The sequence below is a fragment of the Limulus polyphemus genome, unplaced genomic scaffold (assembly GCF_000517525.1).
Source record: "Limulus polyphemus unplaced genomic scaffold, Limulus_polyphemus-2.1.2 Scaffold6474, whole genome shotgun sequence".
In the NCBI taxonomy this organism is placed as follows: domain Eukaryota; kingdom Metazoa; phylum Arthropoda; class Merostomata; order Xiphosura; family Limulidae; genus Limulus; species Limulus polyphemus.
The window spans coordinates 29,491-46,900 of record NW_013672084.1 but is presented as its reverse complement, the minus strand read 5'-3'; the positions used below and the strand labels follow the sequence as shown (position 1 = coordinate 46,900).

Sequence of the window (17,410 nt, the reverse complement as noted above, 5' to 3'; positions counted from 1 at the left end):
CAACTAAGATGAGCAGTTGCTATATGTCATACAGGACAACTGAACAGAGATTAATAGTGTTACGTCTCCGTTTCGTTAATTGATTTTTCCGTAACTTCGTTCCGACGAAATTTTAACGACACAAGTCTTTACTTAATAAAACTGGTTTATTCTTTCCAAATATAACTTTACCGATACACTGAACTCAACGATCGCGCTAAACAAACGAACGTCAATAATACTTCTGACCGCAGTTCAATCACTCACTATCTCTGACTGCACACACATTACCTTCCCCGCTTTTATACCAGCGTAACCTATTTCTAGTAAGACCTTGAACATTCGACAAAGTACATGATAATTCTAGAAACGTTGCGTCACGTGGTCATGTGACTCGCTGACGCAACAGTACTGATAAAATTCATTCAAATTGAATAAAATCATAGCTAAAAATTTGATGATAAACAAAAATTACTATTTATTCAATTTATAGTTGGTTCAAATTATTCAAGTGAAATAATGAAGTAGAATCAAGTATAATGTAAGTTGAATACAGTAGCTTAAAAAGTTAGGTAGAAGGCATCATGTATATCATTCACTTTAGCCTAAAGCCACAGCAGTTCAACTAGTGATAACGTGAACAAATGCTAGAAACTCTTTGAAACAAGACTAGAAAATTAATGTTATAAGAGGTACGGTAAAACCTATCTCTGTGATCTACCTTACTGCAGTAAATTAGATGTATAGCTTTAATATTAATGATACAACCTTTTAGATCTACTCAGTTAATGTGCCAATTCTTTAGGTAAGTTCTCTCAAGTGACAGGGATTTCAGCTCTTTAAACTTACTAATGTCATGGTCATCAGCCCTTAAAAGAATGTCCTGTATGTTGATAAATATAACCATTTTAAAAGATTAAAACAAAAAAGTTAACAGGATTAAATATGTTTTTAATCAGTCAGGAAAAAAAAGTATTCTACCTTTACAGAATTATCCATCATCTCAATTTCTACATGTTGCCATGGGAGTTTTAGTTCCTAAAGAAATCTTTGAAGGAGTATTAAGATGTACAGTTGATATAAATCTGTATTTCAAAGTTGTAACTGACAAAAAAATATTTTATTAGATAAAAATATATAGGGAATTTTCATAATGCCTTGTTTTTGAAATAACCTTGAAAAACTTAAAATTTTAAGAATTATTTAAATAATCCCTACATCATATATATATATCAGAAATAAAAAATAACCCCTTACTATTTAATTTGTTGTTTGACAAATTTTTCTTTTTTTTATGTACATTATATGAAACTCATCCAGTCCTCAGCCACACAGAAACCTGAGATTTAGTTGTGTCTTCTTTTAGGTAATGATCCAGCAACTGATTTGAGAGGAACAGGATTGTTAGGGTTGTTGCACTTGTTGTACTTCATTCTTGACAGTTCTACTGCAGCAACTGCAAAGAAAGTCTACCAAATCTCTCAGGATGAAATACAGGTCAGTATTGCTAACCTGGTGGATTCTATAGTGATTGAAACTATTTTTGTCAATAGCAAAGTGATTGTAACTGACCAGTAACTTTGCATCTTCTTAAGCTTTGGTTTCTAGACCTTTCTAATGTACATGTATGATCATAGCAAAATAATAAAAGGGACTGACAAAACAAAGTTTAATCAATCAAATATATATAAAAGCCAGTTGTATTTTGGTAATGCACTGTTCATCTGTGTCACTTTGCAACAAAAATATGACTTGATATTGTGTATATATAATACTTTTGAACGTTCACAAGGTTTGGCTTGAATTTCACATTTTTATGTTGTTCTACATGTTAGTTTAGGCATGTACTTAACTTTGTGTAGACAATTTAGAGTTCTTGCTAAGTTTCAAAAACATCGAAGTTAAAGGCTAGTGACCATAATTAATGTGTTTTTATTAGGATTTCTTGAAGATTTTTAGTTTTATTACTTTTTTTGGATAAACATCTTTCTTTCTTTTTCTCTCCCAAAGTATTGCTATTAGTCTTAACTAATGATTGCACTTGAAATCTGTAGGTTTAAACTTTGTGGTAGAATTTTTATCATAAACCTTTGGTCTATTGGTTTTGGATGCTTCATCTTCTTTCAGTGTTTATACCATAATTTTTAGGTTATATAACATAATTAGAAAAATACATTCTGCATGCGTGTTTTTTTTTACAAAACTCCAACTCGTCATTCTGATACAGTACTTCCCGCTTCTCACAAGATTAGCTGTACTTATTTATTGCTGCCCTCTATATGCAAACTTTTTTATTATGCATGCCTCAAGCCTTCTGCACCCTCCTATTGGAATCAAATGATTCCAACGTGTGTGTCATGCAAATCACCATGTATCACCTATCCACCAATAGGATCATAGTACACTCATGTGATGCCCTCTACGTGCTCTACTGAACTATCACTTCTCATTTGGCAGTGCTTGCACTCGGACATCTTTCTTTTTTTATGTGGTTTTGTGTTTAAGATCACATTTTCTCAAAGTGGTTTAATTAATTTTATAATACTCAGTTTTTTTTTTTACATTATTTCAATTCTCTTACCCTTATTCCAGTCGCATTCCTTATTTACTTCAAACGATTTTGTTGACTACATCACCATGAATTCTGAAATTAATGCCACCACTTCAGGTGTCACACAATTGACATGCACTCTACCACAGACTTCAGGTGCTGGCAACCCGACAGGAGATTTGTCAACATATATTCACAGGAAAATTGAACATTATATGGGTAAACCTTTATCTCCAGACATTGCCCTTCTTCCTGTTGAACCTGATCAGGTTGACAAGGGCTTTGCTCACCTGTTTAAACTTTCTGAATTTGCTGAGTCTTCTCATACCCTCCTTGAGGATTCTGTTCAGCTGTCCATGGTTTGTTTTGGACTTTATTTCTCAGTTATGTAAAGTTTTATCCCTTGCTCCTATATCTTATGACCCACATTTTTTGTTATTGCATGAACATACTTTCCAACCCTATTTGGTGTTTCCCCCGTCCCCTGACAATCAAGCTCATGCTGACCAATTTACCTCTCAGTTGGGCGATGGTGTTAGTATGTCTCATCTCCCACAGGCTTCGGATCAGTCGGCCCTTGCATTTCATAGGGTGGACTGTCCTTATCTCAACCAACAGCTGTTAGGTACAGTTTTGCCTGTTTGGGGGCAGGCCCCAAATCTTCAGTTAGTCTCACCCATGCCCAATTTTCCCACCATTGTCGTTCCATCACGACCCTTTTGCAGTACCTTTCCATGATCCATTTCCCTTCTGTGACTCTTCACAGAAATCCTGAGGCATTTTATAGGGACACCCTCTCCTTCCTTACCTCCTTGTTGGCTCATTTATCATCTTTGGCTCTGACTTTACATACATGGTAACTTTGTTGTCAGGACTTTTTATGGTCGTGATGCTGTTTTATCTCATACCCATTTACCTGCTCCTTATCTCTGGGACTTGCATATGGCTCTGTTTTTAAGATGTTTCATCTTTGATGTGGTCTGGGAATCCTTGGAGTCTCGGGAGGCATAATTTCCAATCTAGTTTCCCGTTTATCTCAGTCAGAGCCAAGTGTGGCACCTGTTTCAGTTTCCCATCCCTTATCTGTACCTTCTTCCCGTGGTTCCATGGCTCGCCATTTTCTCAGTGATGCACAATTCACTGTTAACAGTTCCGGTGACTACCTGGCGGGTTCAGGCCAAGTAGGAAATCACCTTGTGGCCTTCATTCATCAGTGGCATCCTTTCATCTTGGATGTTTGGGGTTCTTCAGGTTTTGTCAGAGGGATTCGAAATTCTGTTTCTTGTCCCAGGTACCTGTTTCCTTCCCTTCTCCTCAAGATGCAGTAACTTGCCAGCAACTATCAAAAGCGGTACGGAACCTCCTCACACAACAGGCTATAGAACCTCTTCCACATCATTCACCGAGACTTTACTCCCATTGTTTGTTGTTTCCAAAACGATTGGGGACTGGAGGCCTATCATTGATCTGTCCTGCCTCAATCAGTTTGTTCACCTCCCATGTTTCATCACTGAGTCCTACCACAATCTTCGTTGGGCTTTTCTGCCTATCTGCATATTCCCATCTTGAAATGATCTTGTCCTGATCTTTGGTTTGTCCATCAAGGGTGGTATACCAATTTTGCACCCTAACCTTCGGGCCAGCTTTGGCTCCATACATTTTCTGTCAGGTGGTACAAGCTTTTACATAGCTGCATTTCCATTTTTACATAGACGACTAGTTATTTCTGACCCATTCCAAACAAGAGTTGGCCTGTCATACTCATCAGATTCTTCTTGAAGCTGTTCAAATAAGCTGGTTGATCAAGTTGGAAAAGCCCTTCCTATGTCCTACCCAATACCTTGTACATTTGGATGTCTTTTTCAACATTCCCTCAGTTGGGCCGAACCTTCTCCTCTCAGACTCTGTTCTATGGAATTGAGAGTTTGCCATGCCATGTCTGCTCCCTCACTTTCTTCATGCGAGGTTCTATTGCTTTTGGGGATGTGGTCCTCTATGACACCACTAATCTCCCTTGGCCGTGCACACATGTGCTCTCTTCAGTGGCCTCTGCACGATCAATAGAACTTTTCTTGGGATCCCTTGGATGCTCCCATCACCCTTCGTCCTTCCCTTGTTTATGATCTCCTTTGGTGGTTGGACAAGACTCACACATTGGTGGGTGTCCTGCTTCCTCCTTCTTGTCCAGACTTTCATCTGTTTACGGATGCATCCTTTCAGGGCTGGGGTGCATCGGTCGATCACCATCATTGGTCTCTAAATGAAAAATATATCAACATCCTAGAGCTCATAGCTGTTCATCGAGCCTTAGATCACTTTCTTTCCATTCCCAAACATTGTCTGGTAATGTTCCCGACAAGGTGGTCAGTGGCTTTGCAGTCGGTGGAGTGTTCCTCACATCGATGCTTCTGCCACCACCTCAATGACCAGTAACCCCTAATTTGGTCCTTGGTTCCTCATCCTCAGGCTTTGGCTATTGACACCTTCAGCCAAGATTGGGCACACAAATTTCTGTATGTTTATCTTCCTATCCAGTTACTTCATTGGGTAGTTTCCCTGATCCATGCCACTCCGTGCCAGGTCCTACTGGCCAGCTCAACCATGGTTTCCTCGTTTACTCCACCTACAATTATTCCCTTCAGTCCTACTTCCCTTATTATCTGACCTCCTTTGTCAACCCCAGTCACTGGTTCTACATCCCACACATCATGTCCTCTGTTTTCACACCTGGCTTTTGTCCAGTCTTGGCAAGGAGATCTGGTTTCTCCCATCGTGTAGCTTCTCATTTGGCCCAATCCATCTGTCTTTCCTCCATGGAAGTGTAAGGTCTTTCACATGTGGGCCCAGGCTTGGGGTTTTCCGACTGCTCACCCTACTGTTGCTGATGTCTCAGAGTTTCTCATAGGGATTTTTGACTGGGGATCTTCAGTCTCCTCGATTTTAGGTTATCAGGCAGCTTTATTCCATACCTTTCACCTTTTCTCTTACCGCAGGATTTTTTTCTCACCCATCCTAACCATATTGATTCATTCCTTCCAGATTCGTCAACCTCCTCAGTGACCTGCCCTTCTGGATTGGGATATTAATGTGGTCCTCTGTTCCCTTACTTTACCTCCGTTCCAACGTATGCCCTTGTGTTCTTTGTTTCACCTGTCCCTTAACTCTCTCAACATGGGCTTGGTTAATTTGACTGACCACGTGACCTCTTTGTACTCATTTGGAATCTTTATACATTTAATACTTCTAACTTTCTATATAGTGTGTATATCTTCACAGTCTTTCAGTTAATATTATAAGTGTTTCACATACAAAAAATCATATTTTTTAGTGAAGTATTTTTAATAAAATAAAATAAAGATTTGTCTATGAATACATTGAGTATTTGTAACATGAAGCTACATTCGTTTATCCTAAGTAGCTTTAAATTCGTAACAGTATACATCTATATATAATTGAATTTTATTGTTTTATTGCCCTTTGAACTGTGTCTAACTACTATCAGCACCATTATAAGTATTAAATCACTCGGGGAATGTGTAGCTCACGTTTCACTAACGAATTATATTACCCACAAGCTGCTCGCGAGTGCCTCGTGAAACATTTTTATTGTAATATTATTATAATTTATTTTACTTAATTTAATCTTAACAAACCTAAAAGGATCCCTATTTTTACATTTTAGTTACTTTTATAATTATACATAAAGAATAAACATGAAAAACAAGAAATAAAATACTTAACCAATCTTCTTTTTCCTTGCTGTTGGTTTTCAAAGAGAGTTAACACTAATTTTTGTATACTATAGATAGCAATGCACTTAATAATTTTTATTTAATTAAATAATGCACCAAAGAATATAGACTAATAAGGTGCAGAAAGTAGACAAGTTCACTTATCTCTCAAAATTTTCTTGGCTTTCTAACTATGCGACAAGAGCCGCTACAAATTCATCCAAGCTAGTTGTTAACTTCCCCACGGGAACAATGTTGGTACTCTGAGTGAAATTAACATCTAACTGTTCAGAACATAATGTTATACAATGCATCATTTGATAGATGAGAATCTTGACTTTCTATTGGTTATAGGTAATATATATAATGAAATGTAAGGGAAACTATCAACAAATTCTGAAATAGAGGATGTGATGGTGGGTGTGGCAGGAGGGGGCTGATTTTCTATTTGATAGCACTGTAATGAAACAAAATTGAAGGCTATAAAAATTATGGTTTCTCTGACTAATAACGATTTCATAGAGATTAATTTACGTTTAATTTTGTACTTTTTTGAGGGGTGGTGGATAAAATAAGGATGATGACATGCTAAGAGAAAATGTGTCACGTGGTTCATACTAGTGGAAATTCAGGATTTTTTAAAATATTGCCTTGTAGAATTAAGAACTTAAAACTTGTATAATATTAAAATATGGATTATTAGCTAAGATTTTATGCTATTCTAATTGGTATAACATAAACAAAAAGTAGTTTAATAAAATGTTAAATGTAAGACACTAAAACCTTGTGTCATGCACAGTAAATGATACACATGATGATAGGGTTAAGGCATATTTCCTCTCCTTCTGACCTGTGGGCATAAACGGCCATTGAGATTACATGCACTTATTACCACCATACCTATCTTCTCGTTTATCTGGATCTTTCCTTCCCCCCAAAACCTTGGCAGATCGTGAGGGTAACTCCTTTTCACCTGATTCCCTACCCTCTATTTCTCATCTCTACTTCTGTCCTGATCCAGATGGACTTCTATGGCTTGTGCATGCCCTTTGTTGTTATATTTCCCGCATGGCTCTCTTCTGTGGGTCTCGTTCACATCTTTTTATCCCTTGGCAACCCTCTTCATCCATGGATTTCTGCCCTTTTACACTCATCAATTGGGTTCATCATTTGATCCAGTTGGCTTATTCCTCCTTGTCCCCTTCCCAGCATACTTTATACTGTGTTACCTCTCATAAAATCCGACACCTCACCTTTTCCCTTGCTTCTCATCTTTGTTGACCTCTGAAGGAAATCCTACAATCCGGCATGTGGACCAACCCTAACACGGTCGTGTTATTTACATCATATTTTACATCATTATTTACATCATATTGTGGTTTCAGCTTACTTGGATTTTCACCTTCTACCTATAGCTATATTCCAATCGTTGGTGTGACTCTGACACTGGATAAGTCTTTATTAATCATTTACTTTCTTTCAGGGACCCAATCTTCATATCTTCATTACTTGGATCCTGCTCAGTGGGGAGTGGTGCCTGACCAGGTATTCTTTAACTCTAAATCTGCACTTTATGCCATGTTGAATAGCATTTTCTTTCCATGGCTCTGCATACTCACCTTTGAGATGGGGTGTTTCATAATATCTTCATTACTTGGATCCTGCTCAGTAGCGAGTGGTGCCTAACCAGGTATTCTTTAACTCTAAATCTGCACTTTATGGCATGTTGAATAGCGTTTTCTTTCCATGGCTCTGCATGCTCACCTTTGAGATGGGATGTTTCACAAGATCACTTGTAGTGAATAACCTCTCAATATTTGCTTCATAAATTGGCCCATTCTGGACTGTACCACCCATGGACTTCATGGGTAAAGCAGAAGGAGATAGCTGCCCATCCCTGCCATGCCTTGGTTGAATAAATTGTTATGGTCTGCTTTTCAAAATGGGTTTTCTGATCACCCATTGCACTGTCTTGGGTGTTGACATTCCCCTGGGCTCTCCAACACATTCTCACCCTCCTTTCTTCTAGTGGAGTATGGGAGTCCTTACCACTTACCAGTTCCAAGCTGCTGGGGTGGTTGACCATGGAGGCACCCTGCTGGATGGATTCCACTTAAGATGACTGTAACCATTCAGTTCAGAGTAGAGTAGTGGTTTTCTGCCAGTGCAGATGATGTAGTATCCTCCAATTTGAGATTAAACATACAACAGAGTGAGACATCAAAATGCAGTTCACCCCTTTGATTGGGAGCCTTTTTCCTACCCTCGCATGGATGTCTGTACCCCATGGGCTGGTTTTGGTTTTCAAGGGAACCAATTAACATAAGACATAAGTCCTCTCTGGTTTCAAGTTGTCTATCTTCCTCCCTCAATTTCTCCTTCTGTGTTCTGGGTCACAGTTGAGATACATGGGACTCTTCCAGTTCTATCCTTGGCACTCCCTTGTTCTTTCTTCTTACGTGGATATTATTGCCCTCTGGATGGTTCCAACCTGTTTCATGGATAGACTTCCTTTCAATACTGGTTGTCACATTCCCGGCTGGATAGCTCAGAGCTCATCTTGTACAATACCCAGGAATTGGAGAAATTCTGAATTCCCCTGTTCTTAGGTTTTAGGTGAAGAGGGTATGATCTTCATCTTACCCTTGCATGGATGTTGGTATCCCATGAGGAGGTTTTGGATATAGTTGACTTGCCAAGTACGGTCCGCTGCACCCTAGCCACTCTACACCATGGGACGCATCCTCATTTACCCACTTTCTGATTGGGGGATTGAGTTACCATATCTTTCTTTAATTAGGATCACTTTCCTACTGCTTTCTCTCCCACTAGGATGTGCTCCTCTCATTTTCCTCCCTAATTTTTACACATTCCTTGACTGGCCAAAGAGTATACATGGATCAGAAGTGGTAAGGTTCCCCTGTCCAGATCTTCGGATCTGACTCTCTCATCTACAAGGGTATCTCTCGATTGCTTTCAGGGAGTGCGTCTATTCTTCCCTCGCACCTGTCCCTCCTCATAATCAATGTGGGATTCTAGATAATCTTGTGAGTGGAGGGAATTACCATATAGGAAGTTATAATTTTCCTATACTGAAATGTATTTCTGAGAGGTACTTCCAAGATAAGACTCCCAGTCATACTTACCAATGATCTGAATGAGACACCAAGCATATGGAGAATGAAATGAGTATTCAGTATATTCCGTACATAGATATACTGTTCAGATCACCAGATGCAGTGCCTATGAATTTCTGTGTAATTAGATTGTTGGAAAGGAGTGCTTGGAAACGTTTGTCCTTGTACATAGTTTGATTATAGAAAGCATGCAGAGAGGAGTGATGTGCCTGGGATATAACAGCCTCATAATGGAGCTTTTTACAATAAAAATTATGCAGCAGGTCTATTTCTAAAATCCATGGTCATCAAGTAGAACATGACCAGACGTGGCTGCATGTTCTGTAACAATGTGGTGAGGCTTTAAAATTATTTTGACCTTCTTGCTATGAGCATCCTTTTCTGCACATGTTACGAGGATTTTCTGAGTTACATTCAAAATTTAATTAAACTACTTTCTTGTCAAGGTATAAGAATATACTTGGCGTAAAAATATAGCTAACAATCCACTTTTTAACATTATGTAAGTTTTAAGATCTTAATCTTATAAGGCAATATTAAAAACAAATCCTCAATTTCCTCTAGAAAGAGAATTGTGATATTTGCTCTCTAGGCATCCCCTCTTCTCTAATTTATTTACCACCTCTCCAAGTGGTATGAAATTTAATGTAAATTACTCATTATAAGATTGTCATAGCTCAGGCAAAGCATAATGTTTATAGCCTTCAATCTTATTTGGGTACAGAGCCACAAAATAGAAAATCAGACCCCTCTTGCCATGCCCATCTGTCATATCCTCTCTTTCGAAATTGTCAATAGTTCTTTCTGACGTTTAATACTATATTATCTATAACCAATAGAAAGCCAAAGTTATAATCTATCAAATAACATTATATTATGTTGTTTTCTGTGCAAAGAATTGTTTATTTCACTTCCAGTTCAAATTTTATTTCCACAAGAAACAATGAGCTTAGCTGAATTTTTAACAGCTATTTTTGCATAGTTAGAAAGCCAGAAAAACTGTGATAGTTATAGGACATTGTCTGCTTATTGTGTTCTTTGGTGCATTATTTAATTAACTAAGAAAATTTTTATTGGTAGTACTATTAGTATAAAAAAAGTTTCATCGACAGTCAACAGCAAAAAAAAAGATGACCCAGTTAAGTACTATATTTCTTGTTTTTCATGTGTATTTTTTATTCATTATTACAAAAGGAACTGAAATGTAAAAACTTTTTAGGTTAGGTAATGTTAGATTACATAAAGTAAAGAATAATAATAATAATAAATTAGCTAAATTGCTAATGTGCACTGTTACCTCTTAAGACTTTACAGTCATTAGTTTAGAAATATAATGGTAAACTATTAACAATTGTTAAAAAAGTAACAGGCTTACAGCTTGAAGTGGTGTCATCTACATTTGTTGACTTAGTTTTGGCTTCATGTTTGCAGCCGTCAGACTCTCATAAATTTTCAATTGCTCTTTATTCTCAGCATCACTAACTGTTGCAAAATTGTCACTAGTGACCAAATTATAAAACTCAGTTGACACATGTTGAGCAATGTTTTTTGAGCTCTTTGGTTTTCCAAAACAAATCATTTTATTTGAGTTGGCAGTCATGTAGCAGTAGTAGAAGAAATTGTAAGTTCTTCTTCTAACTGGTTGTCTGTTCACATAAAAGAACATATTTCCAGAAGACTTGATAAATCTACATAAAGAGGTAATGAACATTTACAAAAGCCTTCATATTTGATCTTAGAACTGTAAACTTTAATCAGAATAGTCATTAAACTGGAATTTAATCATTTGGTTAGAAATTATGAAATATTGATGTCTGAACAAAATATGTAATTTTATGTTGTTTTTTTAATCATTCTTAATATAATTTAAGCTTTATTACCAGTAATTTTAATAATAATTCATAAACCAGGTAAAACAGCATCAAACATTGAATCATGAAAGAAGTATTTACATGACTTGTAACTTAGCACATAGTGACTTCTGTAATTTATCTCTAGCAATTTTAGAATCTAAAAAATGTATGTATTTTTTTACTTGTGCCTATGTAAACAGTAGGTACTTTAAAGTTTAAAAAGGAGGTCATATAAGAAAGTCCAATGAAATTAAAAGAAATTTTTATATTTACATGTAAATGCATTTTTCCTATTCTTTATGAAAGCAAAACGTTTACCATATCTAATACTCTGTGCCACATACAATTTTTTTTAAATATTAGTTAATAGTAACATTTTCAAGAAACTGTAAACACATGAGAAGAAAAAATATTGCAAAATTACTGTGATATTTTTACACTTGAAGCTTGCTTCTGTTTTTTTTATTGTTGTTTCTGTATTAGTTTAATAATTACAAAAAAAAAGATCTTTATTGTGCAAATTTTATTATATGTTCTGGACAACTTGTCTTTTTTCTGAAGATAAATAAGCTAATTATACACATATCATTGAGTTTTGAGCTTTTTCTTATTAATGGAAAGTGATACAAAGATAAGCAATTACTATTTTCCAAATTACACATGTGAGAATAACCAAAATTTTCAAAAGTTAAATTATTTTGAACATTATTTGAATATATGTAAATAAGATAGGCCAAACAGAAGTTTAAAACTGATTTTAGTATGAACCAGAAATTATAAAACAAATAAATTAGTTATATCTTTGTTTTCATATATATATTACTTATTTGTGCCATGTATCAAAACATACATGAATATGTCTGAAAATATGGTTTTAATGTTGTGTTTTATATAATAGAACTTTCCTTTTTGTCTGATGAGCATCAGTATGACAAGAATAGCTCTTGAGGTACTTCGAGAAGAACTACTAAACAAGTAAGCTAGTTAGTTACAGTTCATAGGATGCAAAGATAACATATTGCTATTATTCAAGAGGCTGCACATAATTCAATAGGAAATTTAAGACCTGAGATACAGTACTAGAAACAACCTTTAAAAACCCATGAAATTAATAAAAATATATATTGGTAAGGTAAATTTGATTTTTGGTTTTCCATACAAGAAGTGAATTTATAATTTTTAGTTATGTCACAGTGAAGTTATGTATGTGAAATATGAACAGTATGTGTAAAGTTATCATTTGCAGTAGAATGTACATTCACAGATTTATTTCATAATTCATTTTCTAAAGATTAATAAATTTCTCAGAATTACTAGAAAACTGATTTATCACAAATTCACAAAAACAAATTTATATTTTTTCTTGTAAATTTCAAGTAGATCTCTATTGCAATGCATTATTTTTCCAAGTCAACTGGACTGTTGCCAAAAAGATTTGCAACTTAGACTAATAAACAGTGTGTACACAGAAACTGAGCCATAGTGCAGATATTTCATTGAATAGACTTACAGATTACCAGACATTTGTGATTCTAGCCTGATTTACTTATCCTTAATTTATGTAATTTGTTTTGAAATTTTTATCTTTGTTGCCAAAGTGGCCATTAAAGTGCCATTATATTGTTTTCATAATGGTTATTTGTATAAGAGTGCTCATTAACTAGATGTCTGTAATGTATGAAGTTATAACATTCAATAGTTGTCAACTTGTGTATAAAAATTATTTTTCATGAAATTTAATAATTAAAAATTGTATTAAAACTTAAAAATTAATGTAAATATTATGTATTTAATCCCATTGCAGCTTATATATTGTTAGCTCTGATGATCACATACATTCCCAAGATATAGTATTCTAATGAATCAGCTTGTGATAATTGAAATAACAAGTAATATAAAATCTATTTACAATACCTTTTTGATTTCTTAGAAGCATGTGAGAAAATTCTTGATGTGGTTAAAATTAAAATTATGAACATATAACTTAAGTGGTATTACAATACTTAGGCTACAGGATTGATTATGTTGTATTAAACAATTTTGAATGTCACAGTTTAATGGAATATATCAGAATTACATTTTGACATTGTTTGACATTTTGTAGGGTGTAATGTCACAAAAATTTGAGCCAGGTAGCACACAACATAATCAGGAAGGATCTCTATCTATAAACAAGGCCAACAAGGTATGGGCTGACCAAGATAAGGCTTTCAGTCTCATACCTCTCATTCAACCATTGCATATCTCAAGTAGCTATAGAATGAAATGGGTATTCCATACAAAGACATAATATACTAGTCAAGTCTCCAAATGCAGCTCCTGTAGTATTTCTGTGTGAGCAGACTGTTGAAATGGGTGCTGATAAACCATCTTCTTCCTACACTAAATATATTATTGAAAACATGTAATGAGGAGGGCTGTGCTTTGGGCATGACATCTTTATGACAGAGCTTTTAGCAATTAAAACTAAACTACAGGGTTATTGTAAAGATGTATGGTTGTGAGATAGAGCATGGCCAGATATGGCATAATTCATAAAATATAAATAATAGAATAATCAACATTTGAATACAGTTTAAAACTGAGTTTAATTAAAGATATATCACAGTAACTTACTACCTGTTTGATTTTGTGGTCTCTTAAAAGACAGAATTGGAACCTTTTAAATGTAAACTTAACAGTTTGCTTTGAATTGAGTTGAGTTCCTTTAACAACACTGTAAAAGTAATGTCATCAACAAAATTAATCTGTTCATATAATAATGAAATCATATTATTGTATTACATGTTACTTTTTCTTGAAACATTCACTAGTCTCCATTGCAGCATAAGAAAAGTGTTATGATATTACATCTTAAAACATCATTTTTCTCAAATACTATCGCAAACTATCCAAGTGTAGTTTACTTACTTTATCAGCAAGTTACCATGGTTTTATCCTATTCTTCTAAAATCGTCTATTCCTTTTTCTCTCTTTGTATTTCCTAGAATCATCTATCTATTTTAAAACTTAAGAATTAATGTAACTATTATATATTTAGTCCCATTGCAGTTTATATATTGTTAGCTCCGATGATCACATACAGTTCATATGTTGAACAAGAGGCTAATTCAATTACTTTAGAACTCTTTTTGGTGAAATAAACTATTCTTCTTATCTCTTTCAACACCGTTAATCTCACTCAAATATAGCAACCATTAGGCTTATATTAATCCTATGACAATTAACTTTTTGTTAAACTTTTTTTTGGCTAAATTCCTTCTCATAACTTTACTTCTCGTCTGCTCTGTCTTTGTCTGTCTATATAATTTTCCCGCCAATCTCTCACACTATTTATATGTTTATTACTTAATTGTCTGCTCATTATATCCTCAACATCAATATATTTCATGTGATGTTCGATAATCTCGACATCAATGAGTTACAAAAACCATGTAAAACTCTTACCGAGTTATGTAACTAAAATTGTCATAACATTTACTTTAAAATAATTGTTTCTAATTCTCTTGTTATGAACAAAATTAAACAATCATAAAATATTCACTCACAAAATAAATCAATTAATAATATCTACACTAAACATTGTTTTATATCATGACAGAAACATTACTGCTCAGTTTTCTTACTTTAACTTTCAAATTAACTTCCTTGTTAAGAGTGTTATGAGAAAAATATTTTCTGTGCTTTCTATCACAAAGTTGGTCATGTTGTACAACATAAAACTTCAAAAACACTAAGCATTGGCCAATTTGTTGTTGATATGAAAATGCTTCAAACAATTTTTGACTTTATCAAGAAAAAGAAAAATAGATCTAAAAGTAAACCCTTCTTTCTGGATTGAAAACTCCGTAAATAGTAAAAATGTTGAGTATTCCTTAACTCTCATCTACCAGGACAATTCAGTATTTTACAAGTTTTTGGTTGTTTATGTTGCTAGAAAGGATCAAATTTACCATCTTGTAGTACCCTGAAATGCCAGATTTAGACTAAATTATTTCCACTTGCATTTTTATAGGATTCTCCAGTCTTTTGTTTCAATTTTTTATTATATCCTAAACTAGATGCTTTACTTTGTTTTGAAATAGGATTTCTAGTATTGTCACTTAACTCTGTAATACGATGAGCTATTTTACTTTAAAATAGCACACATTCATTTGAAGATTATGTAATGGTCTAAAATGCACATGTTGCTATAATCAGGATTCAACAACAAAAAAAAACAATTTATTCACAATAACAACACTTAGAAATATTAATAATTAATTAATATTAATAAACAATCTATCATAAATATTAATAAATCAATAATAATGGAATCAGGAAAAGAACCAGAAAGAAAAACTTAATTATAAAAAAAAAATACAGCAAATACAATACTCCAACAATACCTTTCAATATCAATAACAATATCGAGTGACAAGCAGCAATAACTATATCCTTTAATAGCTATCTCATGATCCTCTCTCTCTTAGTGAAGCTTCTGGCAGGGTATTTATTCACAGAGTAGGTCACGAGAGTACAACCTCATGTAATCATAAACTTACATACTCTTCTGCTACATTAATAGTATCTGTACGTCACCACTGGGGAAGTTGGTGTCAGTTTCATCAAACACACATATATTCACTCAAAATACAAATGATTATGTGGAAGATGAGTTAGCATTTTAATGCAACTAAAAATTCATAGATAAAGTAAATGATAGAATTTGCTATCTCACAATGAAGAATGTATGTTCCTTTGTTAGCATATGTGATTTGTTTTTCACAGTTAGCTTCTGTGTTTGTTGAAACATACCCAAATGTAGTTCATTCTTGTTTCATTCTCTTATATTTTGTCATAAAAAACTGAGTATGCTATATTAAAATGATTTAGAAGTTTCACCTCATCATTACAGTTCAAGTTGCCATATCTAGTCATGCTCTGTCTAATGACTATGTAGCTTGATCATATCCCTACAGCACTGTTTCCATTGTAAAAGACTTCAACATAAGATTGTCATGTCACAAACACACCACCCCACTCTGCACACTTTCCATTATTCATCTAGCATACAAGGATGATGGATTCCCAGGGCCTTTTTCAATTCAGTCTGATCATATAGAAATCCATAGGCACTGCTCGCAGAGATTTGATCTGTGTTTCTGTTTTGGAATAATATGAATACCTATTTTATTCTCCAGTTGCTTGAGATATGCAGTGGTTGAATGGTGGGGTATGAGACTGGAAGCCTTATCTAAACCCATATCCTCTTGGTCTTGTTTCTGTACAAAGCCATTATCTCTGTGTGGTACAAAAGATTCAGAACATTGGTCTCATAGTAAGCAGACTTCACCTTGAACTTCGTATCCACTCTCCTGAAACTTAACTTCCATCTAAGCACTGTCTAGGAATAGTCATGAATCCCTTTGAAAAAGTTTCACAGCATGCCATATACTACTTCTGGAAATTTTTTTACTCACTGCCCTGCAGTTGATGCATAAGATTTTTTACAGTTTTTAAGGTACAAGGTTTTGTCAGGTGTCACCATATACTACAATTTATGAACAAGTTATAAAATTGCAATTTATAATATTATGTATGTTTCATAGTAAGGAAATATTTTGTAAGATCCATCTAATAATAAAGAGTAATTATTTTAAGATAATTTGTTATTTTGAAAGTATATTCTACTTTCATCTCTGCCACTTATGGATAGTATTGCTTGTAATAACTGTTTCTAAATGCCCATTTTACAGTTTTTTTTAATATTGTACCCAAACTATATTTGTAAACTTTGTTCATGCAGAGAATGTAATCAGAGAAACCAAGTGATGTTAGTGGTGAATGAGTTTTATGCAGGGACCTTCTTTCACTTATATCAAACATGGAAGAAATACCACAAGACCATCATAGATACTGGTTATGTTATCAAAGGTAGGATGTTAGAGGATTTTAAATAGGCTGCTAGTCAGTGTCTAACATTAAACAATGTCTTATTTTTATTATAAAATGAGTATGAATGAAAAAGTTTATTACACTTATCATAATACATTAGTAGTCCCTTAGGGATTTTGAAGAATTAGAAGAGCATATAACAATAGCATTCCAACTACACTATGTTTGCATTATCCATTCAGGGTTCCCATGCACCCTGGAAAATGATAAATATTTATTCCA

At 34.4% G+C, this 17,410-nt stretch overlaps 1 protein-coding gene across 1 annotated transcript in view; it reads left to right on the top strand.

The window, feature by feature from the left end:
• Nucleotides 1-1,345: 1,345 nt before the first annotated feature.
• The window catches only part of LOC106473747 (ELMO domain-containing protein 3-like), a gene marked incomplete at its 5' end in the record, with an annotated part of 25,065 nt that continues 9,000 nt past the window's right edge, over nt 1,346-17,410 (top strand). Inside the window, 3 exons of the mRNA XM_022402142.1 lie at nt 1,346-1,476; nt 12,150-12,226; nt 17,040-17,167. Coding sequence (XP_022257850.1) covers nt 1,346-1,476; nt 12,150-12,226; nt 17,040-17,167 — 336 coding nt within the window. The remainder of the gene's footprint in view (nt 1,477-12,149; nt 12,227-17,039; nt 17,168-17,410) is intronic.